At 50.1% G+C, this 20,657-nt stretch overlaps 2 protein-coding genes and 1 non-coding gene across 4 annotated transcripts in view; all 3 read right to left on the minus strand.

The window, feature by feature from the left end:
• Nucleotides 1–301: 301 nt before the first annotated feature.
• Nucleotides 302–7,869, minus strand: LOC128402675 (C-type mannose receptor 2-like). Its single transcript, XM_053366975.1, has 9 exons — nucleotides 7,694–7,869; nucleotides 6,789–6,907; nucleotides 6,469–6,629; nucleotides 6,009–6,121; nucleotides 5,112–5,236; nucleotides 4,484–4,702; nucleotides 3,156–3,260; nucleotides 1,704–1,793; nucleotides 302–505 (listed from the first exon to the last, which is right to left on the minus strand). Exons 1-9 carry the CDS (start codon nucleotides 7,867–7,869, stop codon nucleotides 354–356), a joined length of 1,260 nt encoding a protein of 419 aa, XP_053222950.1. The 3' UTR covers nucleotides 302–353.
• On the minus strand, nucleotides 3,415–3,578 carry LOC128403275 (U1 spliceosomal RNA). Its single transcript, XR_008327922.1, has one exon. It is a non-coding gene; the product is annotated as a U1 spliceosomal RNA (small nuclear RNA).
• Nucleotides 7,870–8,286: 417 nt separating the features above from the next.
• The window catches only part of LOC128402674 (uncharacterized), a 28,081-nt gene continuing 15,710 nt past the window's right edge, over nucleotides 8,287–20,657 (minus strand). For both annotated transcript variants that reach the window (XM_053366973.1, XM_053366974.1), the window contains exons 13-23: nucleotides 20,427–20,611; nucleotides 17,657–17,849; nucleotides 16,894–17,048; nucleotides 15,830–15,936; nucleotides 15,030–15,154; nucleotides 13,568–13,912; nucleotides 12,920–13,065; nucleotides 11,654–11,732; nucleotides 10,877–11,095; nucleotides 9,745–9,888; nucleotides 8,287–8,519 (exon numbers count right to left, since the gene is read on the minus strand). In XM_053366973.1, the coding sequence (XP_053222948.1) occupies nucleotides 8,287–8,519; nucleotides 9,745–9,888; nucleotides 10,877–11,095; nucleotides 11,654–11,732; nucleotides 12,920–13,065; nucleotides 13,568–13,912; nucleotides 15,030–15,154; nucleotides 15,830–15,936; nucleotides 16,894–17,048; nucleotides 17,657–17,849; nucleotides 20,427–20,611 (1,931 nt within the window). The remainder of the gene's footprint in view (nucleotides 8,520–9,744; nucleotides 9,889–10,876; nucleotides 11,096–11,653; nucleotides 11,733–12,919; nucleotides 13,066–13,567; nucleotides 13,913–15,029; nucleotides 15,155–15,829; nucleotides 15,937–16,893; nucleotides 17,049–17,656; nucleotides 17,850–20,426; nucleotides 20,612–20,657) is intronic.

A 20,657-nucleotide genomic window follows, 5' to 3' on the forward strand; every position in this document is an offset into this window, starting at 1 on the left:
TGGGGGGAGGGGGTGCTTCTGAATAGCCATTGCTGGAAGCCAAAGGAGAGGAAAGTTGCTCTTGCAAACAGGTCCTGTTTGTGGGTTTCCCATTGAGGCATCTGGCTGGCCAACCGGAGTGGAAAGGTGCCACAACTCCCTCCCTCTAGAAATGGGACACCCAAATTTGCCCCTTCGCCCTGAGCCCTTGCTGCTGGGAAGCAGCCAAACTCCCAATGGAAACAGGAACACTCGGGATGCAAGGCTCAAGAAGATAGGAGGGGATGAACCCCCCCAAAAAAACCTTTTATTGACCCCTTCCTTCCTTCCTTCCTTCCTTCCTTCCTTCCTTCCTCCAGGATGCAGAAACAGCATCATGGATATTTGGCATCATAGATGATTTTGGAGGAGTTTCCCCGGTCCCTTTCGTCTTCTGTGGTGAGGTTGAGGGAGTGCAGCACTTTGTACTGGACCATGGTGATGAGAGCCAGCGCCTCAGGGTCTAGGCCGCTCATCAGTGTCACTTCTGGGGGACAGAGGAAAAGAAAGCACACTGGGTGGCTGGTTCCATACCTGCCGACTTCTCCATGCCCAGGCCAACCCGAGGAGGGAGGAGGGTCCTGTGCTGGACCCCTTCCTGCCAGCGCAAAGCTGTCAGCTGAAGAAGCATTTCAGCTACCCAAAGAGGGCTCCTTCCTGGGAGAGGCAGCATACCATCTCTACTGAAGACCTTCCTCTTCCAACAAGACTTTCAGTTTGAGACTTTTCCCAATCTGCATCTGCACTGGAAGCATTTTAAAATGTTTTGAAAGGTTTTTGGTAATGTTTTGTTACTCGCTGCCACCCTGGCCATCTTTGGGAGGAAAGGCAGGATATATATTTATTAAACATAGAACTAAAGAGGAGGGGCGTGGCAGGGGCAGGAGGTGGAGCTGCTGATACAAAGCACAATCCTAACTTTTAGGGCTGGTGCTCTGGAAAAAAGGAAGCAGCCAGCAACCAGTCAGACAAAACTAGCAAGGAAGTATCCCACGAGCCCCGTCAACAGGTAAGTGGCAAGGAGCTGTGCAGTTTAAGGAACTGGGCAGCAAGTGTATGGATCTGGTGTCACTGGACTTGTGCTGTACTAGTGGCCACAAGACACAGCCTGGCCACCTGCCTTGTCCCCCACCCACCCAAATAAGAGGTACCAGCTGCCAGAGGCCCCTGAGTGCTTCACCCTCTCCACATCACCAAGCCCAAATTCAACAACACTTAACATTGCATCCATTGGGATCCTACTATAAACAACAGGCCATGGACCTCTGCTCAGCTTGCCAGCACAGCCAGTAAAGTGTACAAATACACAAATCAAATAAATGAAGAAGAATGAAGCCTGGTAAGGCCGGTTTTCAGTGGCTCAGGCAGGTTTAGCAAAATATCTCTCCATATGCAAAGAAGCCAAGGTCTGGCAAGCAACTCTGCTTCAGTGGGGAGCTTGGGCTTTGCAATGTTTATTTTTATTCTGTTTACCTTGCAGAAAGATTGAGGTCCTGCAAAGTGGCTTGTAAGGATATGCAGGACTCAGACTATTTACGCCATGCCATTTACACCAGGGACATTGTTTTAAGAAAGAAAGCTGTTATCCTTGGAAATCTGAGCCCAGAGACTGAGGGCCCAGAGAATGCGGAGGGTTTGCCCATGTGCTCCCAACCCAACTCACGGGACAGGGGCTCTTTGCTTACCAGTACAGGCAGGCAGACAGAGCGAGCAATTGCTCCAGGATGTCATTTGCTGGCAGTCCTCCACACACGTCTGCACTGGGACACCACAGACTGCAACAAGAAAGGCCCCTTAGTTATTTGTCTCAGGCAAAACCTCAGACTCACCACCTCCTCTTCCTACTCGGCAGGATGTAACTATGCAAATACCTATGCTACCAACAGTGTAAACTGGTTTAATTCAACTTCTCCCCCCCCCACACACACACCGCAAAACCCATACTCTGTGCAAAGGAAGGATGGCAGAACCAGGAAATGGTGGGGTCAGTACACATGGTAGGAGGACTGGACAGTGCCAGACTCTGGTGAAAACACCCTCCAAGGGCTAGGGAAGGGGCTGCCCCACAGCTCTGGAATGCCTCTCCCACCCCCAAGCATCTCAGCCTGTGGCTTTCCACCATTGCTGAAGTAACAGAGCCAAGCCCCAGATGTACAGGGCTGAAGGCTGGGTCAGAAAGTTCCATTCTCAAGAAGATCTAAGGACTGTCTAGCATCACACACCAGGCGCAAGAGAGTCCACTGAAGTCATTCATTGTTAACCGAAGGAGCGAATTTGCTTCCTGAATAAGTTATCTAAGAAATACAATTGCTGCTGCCTCAAAAATGCAAGTCTGTATTTCCACCCACCCCACTTAGACCTTCCTCTACCCCTGTTTCTCCATGACTCAGTGAAGACATATTGCCCCCCTCCCATTTTGCAGGGCCCAGCATAGCATCAGGCTAACCTTCTGATGGCACCGTTCTCAAGAGGAAAAGAAAGCAGACCAGGAGAGGAAGGGGCCGGGGGGGGGGGGGGGAGACCGAGCAAACAATCCAGGAGAAGGGGGAAGAAATTTGTCACCTCCAGTGTGAGAGGGCAGATCATGTTTAACAGCACCATACTAACCATGTCTACTCAGAAATGAGTCCTGTTGAATTCAATGGAACGTACTCTCAGGTAAGCGGGGATTGGATTGCAGCTATGCCACGTCAAAAGGAAAGCATAGGAACCTGTTCCATCAGGAAAGTAAACAGACTTCTCTGTGCCCGCTGTCTCCACCCGCCTCTGCAACAAGCAGGTTTCTGTCACTGGGGTTGCCCAGGACAGCTGGCAGGAACAGGATGTCCTGCTGGGAGCAGCTACACACAGGTATGTATAACTAAGATGTGCTCTCTCTCTCTCTCTCTCTCTCTCTCTCTCACACACACACACACACACACACACACACACACACACTGCTGCTAGGGTGAACCACATTCATCCAGGTTTGGTGCTCAGCAACTGAGCAGGTACTTGTGCACTCCTAAGTGGCCACAGCCTGCCAGCCATGCTATGTAACCCACTGGAATGTTGGCACAGGCCACAAAAAATGAGTTTCTTGAGCCACTGCTGCTCCCCAAGAGAGGCTCTGTGACAACGACTGCCGGCTCCCTCACCTTTCTCAGCCGTTGTCTGGAATCGGCCGCTGCAGTCGCAGGCAGGTCGTGGTGGGGGTGCCGAGGCCCTATGACAGGAGGGGCCGCTGAAGCCCTCTGCACAGACTGAAAGGAAACAGAGCAAATGAGTGCAGAAGGGCTCAGGCATGAGAGGGAAGGGCATGGTGAAGCAGCTGACATCACACAGCTCTCTGCTCCAAGCAACCACGTTTCTGGGGCTTCGCGACATAACACACAGCATTAATTTTTTTTTTTTTTGTAGGGGAAAGCGCGAACGCAGTCCCCCACTACCACAAATTATGCAGTCGAGTTTCCCGCATTTGGGGAAATCGCAGGGGTCAGCACACCCGCAGTGCAATGGATGAGCCTCACCCTGGGAAAACCTCCTTCATGATCAAGGTGTCTTCCCTGCCAGGTAAGTATAACACACAGCATTAAAAGCCAGCAGGATGTTCTCATCAAACACCTGACTTGAGCAACTGTTGCTGTTGTTATTTCAATTTGGCTCTCAGGCAAGCCAATGAGGGCAGAGAAAGGAGGCCGAGATGGACAGTGGCTTCGCCTTTTAGGCTGGCCTACTGACTGCAGCTGGCTTGACACTTTCCCCCCATTGCTTTTCCGCTGTTCTTTAACATCAGCATGATGCACAGAAGTCCAGCAGATGAAGTTCTTCCTTTAATCAACAGGGAAAGCTACACCAGTTTCATGTCTTGCACATGGAAGCAGCTCTCGACAAAGGGCTGTCCATACCTGGGCTTAATGCAACCCATGCAGCTCTCCTGTTTGGATTTTCAAAGCACAAGGAATCTCTGGATTTAGGGAGGAGATGTTGGAGGAGAGCCCCCACGTGGATGAGGGGGGAATAAAGTAGGCGTGAGTGGTTCACAATCTGCATTAACCCCAGTTTGGACAGACCCTAAGGCCTTTGCATTGCAGACCTGGATGACCTGGTGCATGTGCTCCTCACCGGAGCAGCCAGGATGCAGGCATGTTGCAGATCGCTGGGGGTGGCACTCTGCCCCTGGGCAGGCAGTGCTGACTCCAAGGTAAATCATGGTTGAGAATTACACTTTGGTGATGCCTTTCTCTCACAAGGACATAAGAAGAGCCCTGCTGATCTAGGCAAGATCTAGTACAGCATCCCTGCTGCTCACAGGGGCTTGAGAGGTCCTTCTGAAAGCCCCCAAGGAGACCTCCTTCTCCCTGGAGAGAAGTGCACTGCCGCTACACCTGGAAGCTCCACTCCTCTGCAAGGAGGAACCATCATGTCCTTCAGGCAGAAGACATGAAGAGGGTTCTCTTCCCGTCCCTACGCAAGACTCACTTACTGGTCCACCTGTAAAGCGTTGAATCTGGCTTGGTGACAATGCTGTCCGTGGAGCTTATCAGATAGAAGCCAGTCCCTGTTTGGAGGACGGCGGCACACACGCTGTGCTCCATCAGGCACTCCTGCTTCGCTTGCTCCAGGCTCTCAGCGGAGGGGTACAGCACGGACGGCTCTCCTGCCACGCCGTGGCCAGTTTGCTCATCAAACCATTCTGTGGCTGCTGGGAAGGGAAACATGGTGTGGCCAGCTTAGCTAATGCTCCACAATTAAAACCACCAACAGAGCCTGTTTACATGGCATGTTGTAAAATTATTTATTTGCGGATGCATTTGAATGCTGCTTTTTGTCCCCCAAACAACCCCCAAAAGTGACTCACATAAAAGCAAAGTGAAAGAGCAGAGCAGAAGTAAAGACCATCATAATCAACAAGTAAAAATAACAGCCAGGGTCTCAGGTAGTTTTCAAAAGGGGTACATGCATGGGCAGGGGCCCAGTTTCAGCATTCAGAAAGAGCAATGGGGATTGTGTGCTCCCTCCTCAGGGAAGGAGGGTTGGGTTGGTTGTAAGAAGCTTTGGGTTGCCCTGGGCAAGATAAAGCAACTCACAAATTCAACAAATAAACTAATTACCTTCACTACATTTGCACAGGAAGGGCCTCTCCTCCTTGCAGCTGGCATCACCGAGAAGCCCTGTTGATGAGTTGAACCACACACAGTCCTTCAGGCCCCCATCAGCCATATCATCCTTCAGGTACCTTTCCCCACACACAAAAGCAAAAGGAAGAGGGTTGTTTGTGCTCCAGGGCTCGGGGGGGGGGGGAAGGTCACAAGAGCTCCCTCCAAAAGGAATTTTGCAAATGCTCTCGACTAGGATGCCAGCACTCCAGGACATATAAATTCAATTCATCATCAGAGGTATTGCCACATCTCATATTTCCTGGTTCAAAATGCAATGCTTTCCTTGAATATGAGATGAACACCATTACCCTCCCAACCAATTCTTCCATGGCTGAGAATCTGAGCTAGGGCAGTGTTCACTTCCTTCCCTCCTTCCCCTAAGCTCTCATCCAGCAACAGTCCTTCAAACTATGTTCCTTCCAGCCCCATTGTTCATTGGTTGCTACACTGATGGTGGCAGCATGCAGAAGGGAGGGAGAAAGAGAGACAGACAAACAGAAGGCATTCAGGCAGGCTATACAGCACACCAGGTACAAGGAGGAATGGAAAATGCAGTTTTCCCAGCCACTGATGTCAGAAAGCTCTGATGGATAAGGGAGGAGGCTCACAGGAGTTGGGTTGGGATTGGATCCCATTGCATGTGCCCAGTCAGGGGCTGCAATGCCAACTGGGTCATTTTGGATTAAGCTGAGCTATTTTCTATTACAAAACAATAACATTGTTGGGGGGGGGATGTCTGAGCTGATCTACTTAAAGCTTGGTGGGACATGACCTTCCCCAGCACCATTCGCCCACAGGGCAGTCATATCTAGGGGGAAAGGGCCCTGGAGGAGCCACCCGGGTGCTCACTGTGCCATCTGCTCGCTGAGGGGCTCCTGTGTTGTCCACCGGAAGACGGATTCCTCCTTCAAGTCATTCAAGCCCGTCCAGAAGGTTCCTGCAAAGTTTGAGCGGACCCAGTCCTGGAACAAACATGGCAACCGCAACCTCAGGATGGGTGGAAAGAAGGCAACCATCCCATGATGCCTCAGTTGACCTTTCACCTGCCCCCCTGCAGGGAGAGGGGTGGGGGGCTTGGGCACGTACAGGGTGGCACAGGGTTCTCCAGAAAGGTCAATATCAAGGAAGGAGAGGGCTCCGGCTTCCCTAGGGCAAGCACCACTTGGCCCCTGATTGCAGGCTGAGAGGAGGGCCAGTGAGGGAGCCGTCTTCTGGAAACTGCAGCCCAATTCCATGGGCTGCATGCCATCAAAGGTCATCATGAGGGGCCCTGTGCTTCTGGAGGGATGTTGGTACGGAAAAGCCATACCTTCTCTTGCAGAGAGGTCAGGTGCAGCAGTTCTGTCTTCTTGAACCTCCGGCAGGCATGCAGGGCCTCTTGCCACCCGCTGGCCAAGGAGGGGTCCCAGAAGTAGCAGCTGCCATTCCAGTGGCTCCACCCAGGCTCTGTCGGACAGGAACTCCGGGGTGCTGAGGAGGAGGCGGGGGGATATTATCCAGAATGAGGCCCAAGCCGCTTTCCCTGATTATGGCCACAGCCCATCATCCCCAAAGTCCATTCAGTGGAGCAGAGGCCAAGAGAGCCAGGTGAGAGCATTGTCCCCTTCCAAAGTCCCGCCAAGCACTTACCCAATGGCCCCTCGCACACCCACGGCTTGAGCTCAGAGCAGGAGGATGCAGCCACCTGCCCCTCTCCCTGCAGCCCAATCTCCAGGCAGCCCCCGGTAGCAAGCTGTGTGTCTGCCAACCTAGCGAGGGAAGCAAAAATGGGTCACATGTGGCTGGGACCACCAACTTCTCGACAAGGAATGGCAGGTGCCAAGGAAGCCAAAATCATAGACAGAGAAGGAAGGACAATGGGGACCTGGAATGAGGTGCTAAGCCTTGCAAGCGAGGGGTGCAGTTCTGACAGTGTGGTGGCAGGAGATGCAGGAAGATGATCACTGTCCCTCCTCAGTCTCCCTAGACAAAGACGCTCCTTCAGAAGCTGCATAAGGGTTGGACTAGATGTCCCTTGGGGTCCCTTCCAACTCTATGATTCTGTGATTCAGGTTTGCTGGGTAAGCTGGTTGCCAGAGGGCCAATAAAGCAAGGGAGCCCCTCTGTCAGTGATGAAGCACCTGCTCTGCCTGTAGAACAGGGCCAGCCCCTCCATGAGACAGACTGAGGTAGCTGCCTCAGGTGCCAGAATCCAAGGGGTGTGAATCCCACCACCACCACTGTCTCCACTGAATCGAAGAGAAGCAGCTGCAGCAGCAGCTTCCAGGGTGATCTTGCAAGAACAGCATGTCTCATGGGACGCTCGCAAGACCTTGACAGAACCCAGAAGCCATAGCCACATGCCCCCAGTAATTCGGAACAACATGGGTATAGCTCCTCCATGTTTTGCCTCAGGCAGCGAAACGGGGCAGGCCACGCCGGCTGGAGGTCCCGGGTTCAACCCTTGGCCCAGCACAGAGGGAGTCTTTCCTGTCAATGCTGGCCTGGTTGACCATGTCTGCTTGAAGGCAGCCACCTCCCCCCAAAACACTCACCAGGGAGAAGAAAGATTGGCTGCTTGGCCCTCTGCCCATGTCCAAGTCCCATCTCTGTCGACATCATTCAGCCCTGTCCAGCTGTTCTTCTGCACCATGGCTGCTATCCAGGCCTGAAGGGGAAGAACGGATGGGGGTGGGAGAGGAGGCTCATTCCGTTGGTTTAACCTGCTCATTTACAACATGAACATTCAGCTCTCTGGCAGCAGCAATGTGCTTTGTAGCTCCATATATTGAAACAAAATGTTTGTAGGTATAAACACCTATAAAGAGTTAGAACAGCCACCCAAAAGTGGGAAACGTTCTCCCACCCAGTGATCTGAGGGTTGGTTGCCAGGAACACTGTCCTTCAGCCGTCAAATGCCTGGCAAACAGGAATGCTTGGAAATTTCCTCCTAAAAGTCAGTAGTGAGGAGGGCACTCCACAAAATGGGAGCACCACTGAAAAGGCCCTGTAGTAACATCCCTGAATAGACCTCACCTACTGATTTTGCAGAGTCCAAGATGGTTGGCAATGGGGAAGGTGCATGGGCCCAAGTCATTTAGGGCTTCATATACTGGCCTTGAACTGGGCCACACAAGCTTACTGGCAGCTACCCCACAGTGAAGCATGGAGCACCAGCCATGCCACCTGGGAGCATGACTAGCTCCCAACCTGCCTTTTCCTTGGCGCTGCTGAGGGTCAGAAGGCCCACGTCTTTTCCATATGTCTGGCAGGTGGCTTTTGCCCCCTGCCAGTTCTTGCTGTTGTGCTCCTCCACGTAATAGCAGTGACCATCCCAGAACCACCAGCCAGGAGCATGTGGACATCTCAAGCTCACCAGACCTGGAAAACAACCATAGGCAGGGCAGTAGTAGCTTCGCAACGTGACCCTGACTCTAGCCTGCCTGTTCTCTATGAAGTTGTAGCGCTGCTGCCTCTTGACGATGTTGTTATTTCCAATGAGGTATTGCTTTGTTTTTCTTATGTTGACTTTCCCTTTTATCACAAAGCCACTTGGCTTATTTTATTAACAGAAAAGATGAGCGTAAATGATTAAGCTAAAGAAATGCGCCCAACTGTGGGAGTTCATGGAGCAAAAGAAGGCCTGCCTTGTACTTATTTATTTCATTAAAAAAAGATACACTGCTTGATTGTATTTTTTTTTTAAAAGCCACACACCTCGAAGTGGCTTACTGAAAGATAAAACAGTAACATCAAGAAAATTAACAATAATACTTTTAAACATACAGAAGTTAAAGTACTAAAACATACAGAAATTCACATCCACTTTCCAAACACCTGGCTAGGGTTGCCTAAACAAGGATGTTTTTAGCAGGTGTTGAAAAGAGTACAGTGAAGGCGCCTGCTTGATCTCAATAGGCAGTGAGTTCCAAAGTGTAGGTGCTTGGTGGAGTATGTGGAGATGGCTAAACTTCGATGGGAGGAGCAAGGAACCAGGAAGAAAGAAATTTAACTAAGACTGGGGAAAATTTACTGAGTATTTTTAAAAAAAATTGTAAACAACTTAAAACATTAGCAAGGTTAATGTAAAATGAGCAGTAAAGATAACTTAAGGAAATTATTAGAGAAAATAAATAATAAGGTATTGGTTTGGATATGCAGCAGTAAAGATAAAATGAAAGAAACCACAGATGAGAGGATGAGTGGAGGTCAATTTGATGGTATTTTTGGTTTTGCTATAGAATTTGTATGTTTTGTTGTCAAATTGTACCCCCCCCCCCACTGCTATAACAAAGTGTATCTGTGGCACCTGTAGCAATGCCAATTATGCCAAGTCAGTCACAACTGGACCTAATGGTCAGGGGTCCCTTTACCTTTACCTTTTAAGCAGTTGATAGGCACATGTAAGAACACAATCTTGTAGGTAAACTGGTCCCAAGTTGCCATGGGCTTTATATGCAAATGGCAACACCTTGAACTCGGTGCAGGAGCAAATCGGCAACCAGGGGAGATCTCTGAGCGCAGGTGTCATATGCCAACAAGGCCTCACTCAGTCATGCTGCAGCATTTTTATGTCACTCATATTCTGCCCCGCCCCCAAACTTACCATGAAGGCACGAGGGGGTGAAGCGACGGACGCAGCGCAGGTGGCGCCCATCGCATTGGCCCGTCAGGGGGTTGTAGGTCGATGTGCTCAAGCACGGAGAGCAGCGCCGCCGGCACCCATCCCCACAGAAGCTGGGGGAGCAGGCTGCAAGGACAGAGTGTTGTCGGTTAAGGCAGTGAGCTACCTGGAGGAGTCAGCCTCTCTGACTGGCCTCACGATACTCTGGATAGAGTCATGTCTGCTGGAGGCCCTGCAGAAGTCGCTGGAGGTGTCAGGGGTCAGATCCTGCAGCTTTGAAGCTCAGCCTTTGAACCTGGTGGCACAGGCACACACCAACGCACAGGAGGAATGGCCAGCCTCAACAAGGAAGCCTCTCAGCACTGGACTAGGGAGGAAATTCTCAGTACTGGCCAGGTGGGGTTAGGGCTGCCTTAGTGCCTTGTGTGATGTGTTTGGCCCCCGGGTCTTTGGTCCTCTCCAGCAAATCTTAGGCTTTTATTGACACCAGAGTGGGATCTCTCTTAAGTCAGCCTCTGAAGACCATCAGAGAAGGGCTGCTTCTCTCTCCCCTCCCTGCCCCTTTCCCCTTGTGTGTGTCTGTCGTGATTTTTAGATTGTAAGCCTGCAGGGACTGCCTTGTTTTAACTGGAAGCCTCTTGGGCTGAAATAAATAAGCAGTAAATAATAAAATTGCCTCCTGACCCTCATTGGGGGCTCCCTGGAAGCATCTGACTGGCCACTCTTGGAAACAGGGCACAGGCAGAGGCAGAATGGGAGACATCTCCTGTCTTCTCATGCAGCTGAACCTGCAAACATTCCTCAGCCCAGGTAGGATGGGTCACAGGGCAGTAAGCCAGGCATGAATTTATTCTGGGAGAGGCTCCTGAAATCCATTGACAAAGGGGCTTCTAATCCACACAAGGTCAGACTGCCATACACTGGGTTGGCCTTTAACCTGCCACCACAAGACACATTTAAAGCACATTGCTGGGCTGTGCAGTGTTCAGGGGCATCCCTGAAATGGAGGGAGGAAGGTGTTCCAGCCCCCGATCTACCAACCCACTACTATTCCCCCTTCCCAACCTCCTCCCTGTCCTCCTGCATCTCAAATGCAGCAGAAGCAGCCACTCACCTGCCTTCACGTAGAGGATGGCATCCGAGCCAGGGCTGTCCACCAGCACCGTCCCTGCCACCAGGTAATAGGCCCCGCTAAGTCTCAGCAGCCCCGTGCAGCCCTCCTTCTGCAGGTAGCAGGCGTCCTTGGCTTCCTGCAGCGACGCTCGCCTCTGCTGGGGGGCCGAGCCCTGCTGAGGAAGGAGCAGCTTCTCCCTGAAAGATGGCAGGTCCACATCTGTGTGGGGATGCCATGAAGTGGGAGAAATAAAGTGAAAGCTCTTCCTGGCAATGTACAGAACAAGGCGACTTAAGGCACATTTCCTCCACCCGAAAACTGGGAACTGTAGTTTACCCCTCACAGAGCTAGAACCCCCCAGGACCCTTAACAACATGCAGTTCCCAGGGTACATTGGATAATGTGCTTTAAATATAAGGTGGCATCCCCTGAAGTGTGACAAAGGGCAAAAGACCCCTAACATTCCCCACCTCTCCTCTATAAGGATACGTTGGCATTAAGCCCCTCAGTGCATCAAAGGAGATGACAGAATGAGTGGGGATTTAGGTGCCAGGCAAAAATGTTCCTCCTTAACCAGGTCTTTGCCTGACTGACCTCCAATGCCCTTTTAAAATGTGTTTGGGGAGCCAGTGGGATTATTGCGTTGTTCTTGTTTTTATTATGTATTTTGTGATTTTGTGATATTGTGATTTTATGTTGAGAACCGCCCTGAGACCTGCAGTATACAAATTTAATAAATTCTCATCATCATATTTTCTCCCCAGAGAATACTCCCACCTTCAGGTCGCTGGCAAGCCCAGCAGAAGCTGCCTGGCTCTGAGCCTCTTCTTTCACCACCAGCAAAGCCAGCCCTGGCCTGAAAAAAAGAAAGAAAGGGGACGGCAGCTTAGCCTGTGGGGCAGTCAGATGTTGCTGGGCTCCCATCATCACCCCCTTGATCCCTGGCCAGGTTGGTTGGGGCAAGACTAGGGGAGGTTGCGGGAGAGATCAGGCATGGCAGGTTCAAAGTAGTTTGCCTGTCCCAGGATCAGTGCTTTTTTTCTGGTGAGACACAACTGTACACAAAGCCATCACCTTTTTGGAGGGAAGGAGGAGGGAGGGCTCTTGGACCCCTCAGAGCATCACGCCTCCTTTCCCAAGGAGGCAGGAGGCTGTGACAGGATTCTGGAGCCCTGCTGCCTCCTTCCCAAAGCTGGACAGACCCCCTTAGAGCATTGTGCCTTCTTCCCTAAGCTGGGCAAATGCTTCCTGGGCTTGGGGAAGGAGATGCGAACCAAGGTCCTGGCAAAATGTTGGACAGTGTTACCCCTGTGGTAAAAATAGGCATGCATAATGCAGCAAGTTATTTATAATGCATCTCTATATACCAAGATAGGGATGCGGGTGGCGCTGTGGGTTAAACCACAGAGCCTAGGACTTGCTGATCAGAAGGCCGGCGGTTCGAATTCCCGCGACGGGGTGAGCTCCTGTCGCTCAGTCCCCGCTCCTGCCAACCTAGCAGTTTGAAAGCACGTCAAAATGCAAGTAGATAAATAGGTACCACTCTGGCGGGAAGGTAAATGGCGTTTCTGTGTGCTGCTCTGGTTCGCCAGAAGCGGCTTAGTCATGCTGGTCACATGACCTGGAAGCTGTATGTCAGCTCCCTCGGCCAATAAAGCGAGATGAGCGCCACAACCCCAGAGTCGGCCACGACTGGACCTAACGGTCAGGGGTCCCTTTACCTTTACTATATACCAAGATCTCAATGAAGTTCCAGTAAATCATGTAATTGTTTTACATGTATTTGTTTTTCCTGGCCCTGAGGAAATTTTGCACCCAGGGCAATTACCCAGAGTACCGGCACCTTTTTCCTAGAAAAAAAGCACTACCCAGGACCCCTTCCCACAGCCCATCTCCAGGAGGTTGGCAAAGCACACCCATTCCATGGCTATTGGGGTCCCTCTCAACTCTAGTCAAGTCAAATTATGGTGGTTCCAATGTGAGAAGTTCACCAGAACCTACCTCCTCTCCCACCCCCAGCCTCCAGCAGGGACCCCATCTCACCTTGACCTTCTGCACAGTAGCACCCAGGTACCTCTGGCAAGCAGAGGCTGCTTCGTCCTGTCTGCTGTAGCGCTCCTTGGACACGCAGGCTCCATGCTCAAACACCCAGTCATCCAGGGGCAGGCACTTCAGAGAGGCATACACCGCTAGGGAAAGGGGTTTGGCCATTACTAGCTGACCGCGGTGCCAGGGGGTTACTTGGCAAACACCCCCCCTTGTGCACCAAGTAACTGCAGGGTGCCCCCTGGCTCCTGGCGCTCAGGAGCAGGGTTTTTAAGTCAGAAGGCATGATGCTTCCTGGCAAGCCGCTCTGAGCCCGGCCTTGGCTGGGGAGGGCGGGGTATGAATAAAAAATATTATTATTATTCTGGAAGAGCTACAAGCTTGAAGGCAGCTGCAATTCCATTTGCACTGGGGCAAGGGAGCAAACAGGTGGCAAGGGAGGTTATAGGGGGGGGAGCAGCAGAAGGTCTGAAGGGCTCCATGGTGCCAAACGAGGCCACCAGCCCTCCTTCCTCTCAGGGCTCCAGGGCGGGTCTAACCCTGTTTCTCCAAATGTGACCTTTTTTTGCATGGGATTGAGGGTGACTGCCTTAGGGACGGCTCGGAGGAGAGCCCCATTAGCCCACTGCTTTGAGATGCACATACCGGCTGCCTCCCTGTAGCGCAGGAATCCATCGCAGAGGCCCGTCAGCGGGTTGCAGCTCAGGCCTGGCTCACACCGGGGGCACATTGACTGGCAGTCCTGGCCAGAGAAGCCGGGCCGGCAGCTCGTCTTGACATGCACAGCAGCAGCCGAACTGGCATCAGGGTCTTCCAGGGCCACAAGGCGTGTCCCCTTGGCAAGGCGGTGGCCCCCTGCAGAGCTGACGACGGCGTCACACCCCGTGCCCAAGGCAGAGCACTGCTGCTTGGCAGCCTCCAGCGAAGGGAAGCTCAGGTCCAAGGAGGGAGCACCATAGAAGGACTTCTCAGGAAAGGTCGTGTAGGAGCCTGAGGGGAGGGGAGAAGCATAGAATTGTGGGGTTGGAAGGGACCACGAGGGCCGCAGGATCACATTCATCCAGTGCTTCATCCAGAGAGCCAGTGTGGTGTAGTGGTTAAGAGCGATAGACTCGTAATCTGGTGAACCGGGTTCACGTCTCCGCTCCTCCAACTGCAGCTGCTGGGTGACCTTGGGCCAGTCACACTTCTTTGAAGTCTCTCAGCCCCACTCACCTCACAGAGTGTTTGTTGTGGGGGAGGAAGGGAAAGGAGAATGTTAGCCGCTTTGAGACTCCTTAGGGTAGTGATAAAGCGGGATATCAAATCCAAACTCTTCTCTTCTTCTTCTTTACCAACTGCACTGGCTCCCAGTGGAGTACAGGGTCAGGTTTAAGGTGCTGGTTTTGACCTTTAAAGCCCTATGCGGCCTAGGACCCACATACCTACGGGACCGCCTCTCCTGGTATGCCCCAAATGACAACACTTTGGAAGTCCCGAGCCTCAAGGAGGTTAGAGTGGTTTCAACTAGGGCCAGGGCCTTTTCAGCACTGGCCCCAACTTGGTGGAACGCTCTGTCACAAGAAACTAGGGCCCTGCGGGACTTGACATCTTTCCGCAGGGCCTGCAAGACAGAGCTGTTCTGCCTGGCCTTTGGTTTGGACTCGGTCTGGCCCTTATGTTTCCCACCCCTTATGGCCTTGATTTATCAGCTATTTTAAAATGAGGCTGCATTTTAAATTGCATTTTAAACTGTATTTTAATTCCCCCCCTCTCTCTTTCCCCTGTTATGTTTTTACTGTGAGTTTATTGGTGTTAGCCACCCTGAGCCCGGCTCTGGCCAGGGAGGACGGGGTATAAATGAAGTTTATTATTTTTATTATTAGTAGTAGTAGTATTTCCAACCCCCTGCAAATTCAGGAATGCCCCACAAATACCAGAATAAAAATTCAGCCTGGATAGCTCAGCTGGTTAGAGTGTGGTGCTGCTAATGCCAAGGTTGCAGGTTCGATCTCTGTATGGGACAGCTGTGTTGCAGGGCGTTAGACTGGATGACCTTCGGGGTCCCTTCCAACTCTAGGATTCTATGAAATGAAAAATGTCTGCAGCCCAAAGCAGCTCTGCTTACCACTCTGGTGGGAGGCCTGGCATATCCAGCGGTGAGGCCTGTGGCACGGCTCAGCCTTCAGGAAGCCGGAGCTCAGGGCCAGCATGCAGGTTTCTATGTCCGAGGGACCCTGTGAGAGAACAAAGCTGGCCCCAAAGAGAATGAGAGAGGGTGAGGGAAGCCAGAAACGGCGCCTGGCAGGCCTGCTGACTTGTGCCCTTTTGAGGTGCTCACTTTTACATCTCGTCCCCTTGGCTTGGCTTCAGTCCCATGTTTCTCAGACAACCTTCTTGACAATCAAAGCAAGTTGTTCAAGACTTGCGATTGCTAGATCCAGGCAAAATAAGCTTGGTGAATGAAACAGCTCCTCTGAACGTTTCTCTATCCTGAACAGCTCCTTAGGAGACCTCAAACTCCTTTGATAATTTTTTTTTGGGGTTGAGACTTTACAACATGCAATACAATAAAAAAGTAATTAAATAAAAATAGAACTCCTTTGAAAGTTGCTTAAGATAAACTAACTCTCTCCCAGTTGCAGCCTCTCCCCATACCTTCCCCCACATGCAATATGGTGACAATGATAGTGGCCAACCTTACTGGGTTCTTGTACGGATGGCAAGATGAATTTGCAGCGAGCGTGTTCAATCTCTGCACTATAGCTGCTTCTATTATTTATTGACTGATTATTCAGAAGTGGTTCTTATTAAGTTCCGTGAGATGCACTTCTAAGCAGGTGTGCACAGGATTGCCGTCTTAATAGACAAATGGCCCCAATCCACCCATCCCGCCCCACAGTCTCTTTCTCAGGGGTTCTTACTTACCGTTGTAAGGCTTTGTTGAAGGGTGCCCCATCGGCCCAATGCCACAAGCCTCTGCCACTGCGAAGCCCAGTCCAGACACTCACCTCCAGCTCTTTCTGCAGCCAGACCTGTGGAGGAATGCAGAAGGTCATTCTCCTTCGCCAGTCAAAAACACGCAGTGGGGATCTTGCCGGTCAGCGCACCCCAAAGGATGCAAACTGTGCAAAGCCACCAGAGACAGCAGGGTGGAGAGGCCTGAGCGCCAAGAAGATGCTGGGAGGAGCGCAAAGAGCCTAGACTGGGAAGCCCAGCGCCATTACCTATGTAGGGCCGGCTCTATCATGAGGCAGAGTGATCAGGGTTAGAAACTCAACTGATCTAGACCAGGGGTGTCAAACTCAAATTCATCGGGGGCCGCATCAGCAGTTTGGTCACCCTCAAAGGGCCGGTTGTATCTGTAGGACTATGTAAAGGACATGTAAAGAGGAGGTTTCCTGTGTAGAACGGCCGGCACCGCTAGAGGGCAGACGTTCTCTGGCTTGTAGGCTGCCGTGCATGCGCTGAAGAGGTGGTTTTCTTGTGTCAAAAAAAAAAAGTGAGAATAAAAGGTGAAGGCTGGCAGCCGGCGGTGGCTACACGGGCCACATGACGAGGTCTGGCGGGCCGGATTCGGCCCGCGGGCCTTGTGTTTGACACCCGTGATTTAGACCTAATTTACAGTCGCCGCAATGGCACCATATTTCCCCCCAGTGGGATTTATTGTTATTTTTGTCATTATTATTATTCATTTCATTTATATACGACTTTATATTTTAAATGAAATCTCAAAGTAGTTGACAACACATTTAAACATCCAATCAAACAATCCAGAATGAAACCAATTCAAGCAAATGTTATGGTGTTTATTATTAACATAAAAATGAGATTACAAATTTATTTTATATCCTGTGTAAATACTTTTAGCTGGCCAGCCCTTGCTGGGTGGGGGCCCCATTTGTTTTTCTTCCCTGGGGCCCAAATGACTCTTGGCAGCCCTGGGTGCCATTTCATATACTTCCTGCGCTCAGATCAGAGAAACTGCTCACCAGGTCTTGTGGGCTGCTCAGCGTGGCCAGGCTCCCACCGTGGAACCTCTGGCAGAACTTCAGGGCCTGGCTCCACTCAAGGGCCGCATCCAAGACGAGGAAGAGGCATTTGTCCTTCCTGGATCTCCAGGCCCTGGACTGGGGGCAGTACACATCTGCAGGAGGAAATGGCAAAGAGCATGATGTGCACAATGTTGGGGAGAAACAAATACATTTCCTTCTCACTGAATTTCCAGCTAATACAGTAAATGTGTTACTTTAAACCATACAAGGCACTGTTTGTCTAACAATCTAGTCAACACTTGTTTGTAGCCTCTGTTAACTCTGCCCCTCAACCCTGAGCTATTTTGTTGTTATTCTGTCCTGACAAATGTCTTTCTCTCTCTCATCTCCGCCCAACCTATAAATAGTTCTTGCATGAATAAAGCCTTTGAACTCCGGAAACTGTAAGTGATTATTACAATCTAATTCACACAACCTGCAAAGTCTGCTAACAAATACATCAGACTTCCTTTTACACACACACCAGCTGGGCTCATCACAGCTTACCCCTCCCCATAGCAAAATGAAGCAGTCTAAACTGTTGGCTGTGTGAGATGGGCCCCAATGAAGCACCAGGTGTTGTGTCAGTCATTCTGCCTCACCCAAGCCTCCTACCATGCAGGGTTGTGGTGAAGATAAAATGTGAAAGGGGAGGGAGGAGTCTCCTGCCCTGAGCTCCTTGGAGGAAGGGAGGGGCAAGTATACTTTTTAAAGAACACACCCCGATCCAGCACAAAGTACAATGCCTGTGGGGTGCACTTCCCCAGGTAGAGCTTGGTGTGAATGACTCCTTGAAACATGCAGAACCCCAAGTGCAGATTCTGCAGCCGCTGGTCCGGTAAGAGGCGAAATGAGCTCTTGGTGTCCGTGGAACAGTCTGAACTGCTCAACAAGGAGACTCCGTCTGGTGCCACCTGCACAGAGAACAGGGGAGAAGCCTGCATGAATCACAGAATCAGAGAGTTGGAAGGGACCCATTGGATCATCTAGTCCAACTCCCTGCAATGCAGGAATATGAACCTATACGGGGATCAAACCCATAATCTTGGCATTATTAGCATCACACTTTTAGCAACTGAGCTAACCGGACAGGAAGGAACACAATGGACAGAATAATTGTCACACACAGAAGGAATAAGGATATAGTTTGAGTGCTTCACCTACAGATTTGTAAATCATTTAATGTGTCAAGATGAATGGATGCCGTTAATATTGCAGTTGTTGTATAAGGGAGTGTTATTTTGAATGGAATGGAATTGAGATCAATAAGATTTTGGAACGCAGAAACAAAGTAAATCATCAAACCATCAATTCTAGCACATGGGAGGCCTCCTAAATTATATAATTTGGCATCTGAATGACTGGGGTTCATAATTGTATTATAACTTGGCATTGTTATAATGAGGCTACCATTGGATTATTGTAACTGAAAACAAATTATTGAAGGGGGGAAACCCACAAACAACTGAGCTCATCGGCAAGCTGGCACAAGAACTCACACAGAGATACCCCACAGGAATTAGAGCTCCTTTCTTTGTAATAATAATTTAGTAATAATTTTATTATTTTTACACCGCCCATCAGATTGGGTTGTCCCAGCTACTCTGGGCAACTTCCAACAGAATATAAAAACACAGCAAAACAATCAAACATTTAAAAACTGCCTTGAGATGTCACCCCGAAACTACAGACTTAAATCTATTTAACTCTCATGACTCCTAAGCAAGTAGTTTTTCTGTGAAAGGGACAAGGAACACCTAAAAGAAAATAGCAGCACTCACACAAAAATGCCATTTCTAGAACTGGGAAATGCAGGGCAGTGGATGCTGTTCCAAGCTGCTTTCAAACCGGCAGTGCTCGTCAGGCTGCATGTGTGCCATATCCCTGATGCTCATCTCCTTCCTTTAAATAATCTTGGGAACTGTAGCTCAGCCCTCACAAAGCTACAATTCCCAGCACCCTTTTGGAACGGGGGTGTTTTAAATGAAGTATGGTGGGTATACAGCTGGTGTGAGGGGAAGAGAGACTGCCTTTGCCACTGAGGCTACCTGCCACCAAGTCAAATGGTTGGTCAGCGAGTCTGCACTCAATGGGCTGTTGCATTTTTAAAACATTGTGTTGCATTTAAAAAACAACAACAACACTGACCTTTTATGTATATCTGTGCAGTGAGTCTTCACCTTTCCAAAAATAACATTGTGGGCCGATTAATATTCTACAGCCTTTTACATGTGTTTTAAAGGCTGTTTTTGTTTTGTTTTGTTTCTGTTCAAACAATTTATTTGTGCTTTTATCCTGTTCTTTAATCTTTTGAACTGCCCTGAGATCTTCGGATGAAGCAGGGTATATCAATGTAATTAATTAATTGGTGGTTTTTTGAAATGCATGAGCAACACCCCAGGACTTAGCCAAGAGGCCCCCACCAGCACCAGGGTGAGGAATCTCCTGCTGCCCCGTCCGTCTCCTCAGGTTCACGCTGGAAAATAAGCAGAAAAGCCAGTGGGGTTTTTCCCCCCAAAGGTACATAGAATCATAGAATGTGAAAGGGACCACAAGGCTCATCAGTAGTGGTACCTTGGTTGTTGAACTTAATCCGTTCCGAAAGTCTGTTCAACTCCTGAAACCATTCGAAAACCAAGGCGCGGCTTCTGATTGGCTGCAGGAGCTTCCTTCCCCCAAGCGGAAGCTGCAGCTGACTTCCTTTAAAAGTTCGCAAACCAGAACACTTACTTCCGGGTTTGCAGCATTTGGGAGCCGATTTGTTCAACAAATAAGCCGTTCGAGAACCAAGGTACCACTGTATTCCAATGCTCTGTTTTGCAAGATTATTTGGCCCACCATGGGGCTCAAAACCGTGACCCTGAACTATCCCAGAGCAGGTTGTTTTGAAGCACTATCAAGCTACTCCCGGAGTCTTGCATTTCTTTCCCAAAGCATTTGGGGTGTTGCCACCCCCTGCAAAGGACCCCGCCCCCTGCTTGTCTTCCTATTCATTTTTCTCAGGAGCGGAGGGGAAATAAATGTGTGTGTGTGTGAGAGAGAGAACCAATCAGCTCCTAAAAAGAAGCTTGTATAAATTTAAGCTGCTTTAAGGGGTGTGAATCAAAAGCACTCTGGGTGAGCCCTTATTGCCTACAACATATTGCTTTGTTGGAACGATTCAGTGATGTGAAAACAGAGACTCTTTGTGTGTTCTACTGTGACTTAAGAAAAATTTAGTAAGAACATAAATAAAAACTGGAAAAGGAGTTGCTGTGATCTAGCAACCACTTCAAATTAAGCAATATAATAAAAAAAAGCTTTTACCCTGTAGATTTGAGAGACTGGAAAGAGACGACTGAGATTAAAAGCAGTCATAGAATGCAAATAAATAAATAAATAAATAAATAAATAAATAGGGTGGCCGATTCCTCCTGCACCCCTCACTCCACCACTATCAAAGAGTTTATCCCCTGACGTCATTCAGGAGAGGGAGTGCCAGTTCCATTTACCTGAAGGCAGGAAGGAGGGTCTGCGATGTTGCGGAGTCGACCATTTGGCTGCAGCCCCCAGAAGGCACATTTGAGGCGCTGGTCCAGCCCAAGCTCAGTATAGACCAGGGACTGCTCTGGATCGGTGCACAGGGCTGACTGTTTGCCTCTGAGCCGAAGGAACCCAAACCACACGAAGGCGGTGCCTGTGGTGAATCACAGAATCATAGAGTTGGAAGACCGAGGGTCATC

The sequence above is a fragment of the Podarcis raffonei genome, chromosome 15 (genome assembly GCF_027172205.1).
Source record: "Podarcis raffonei isolate rPodRaf1 chromosome 15, rPodRaf1.pri, whole genome shotgun sequence".
NCBI classification, from domain to species: domain Eukaryota; kingdom Metazoa; phylum Chordata; class Lepidosauria; order Squamata; family Lacertidae; genus Podarcis; species Podarcis raffonei.

What these genes read in the sequence shown, in the direction of transcription:
- LOC128402675 (XM_053366975.1), bottom strand. Translation starts at nt 7,869, where the DNA reads ATGAGCAGGTTAAACCAACGGAATGAGCCTCCTCTCCCACCCCCATCC. An exon ending in CTCAGCGAGCAGATGGCACA is followed by an intron (nt 5,237 to 6,008) that starts GTGAGCACCCGG and finishes GTGTGGGGAAAG; the next exon opens with GTACCTGAAGGATGATATGG. An exon ending in AACGCTTTACAGGTGGACCA is followed by an intron (nt 3,261 to 4,483) that starts GTAAGTGAGTCT and finishes GTTTCCTTTCAG; the next exon opens with TCTGTGCAGAGGGCTTCAGC.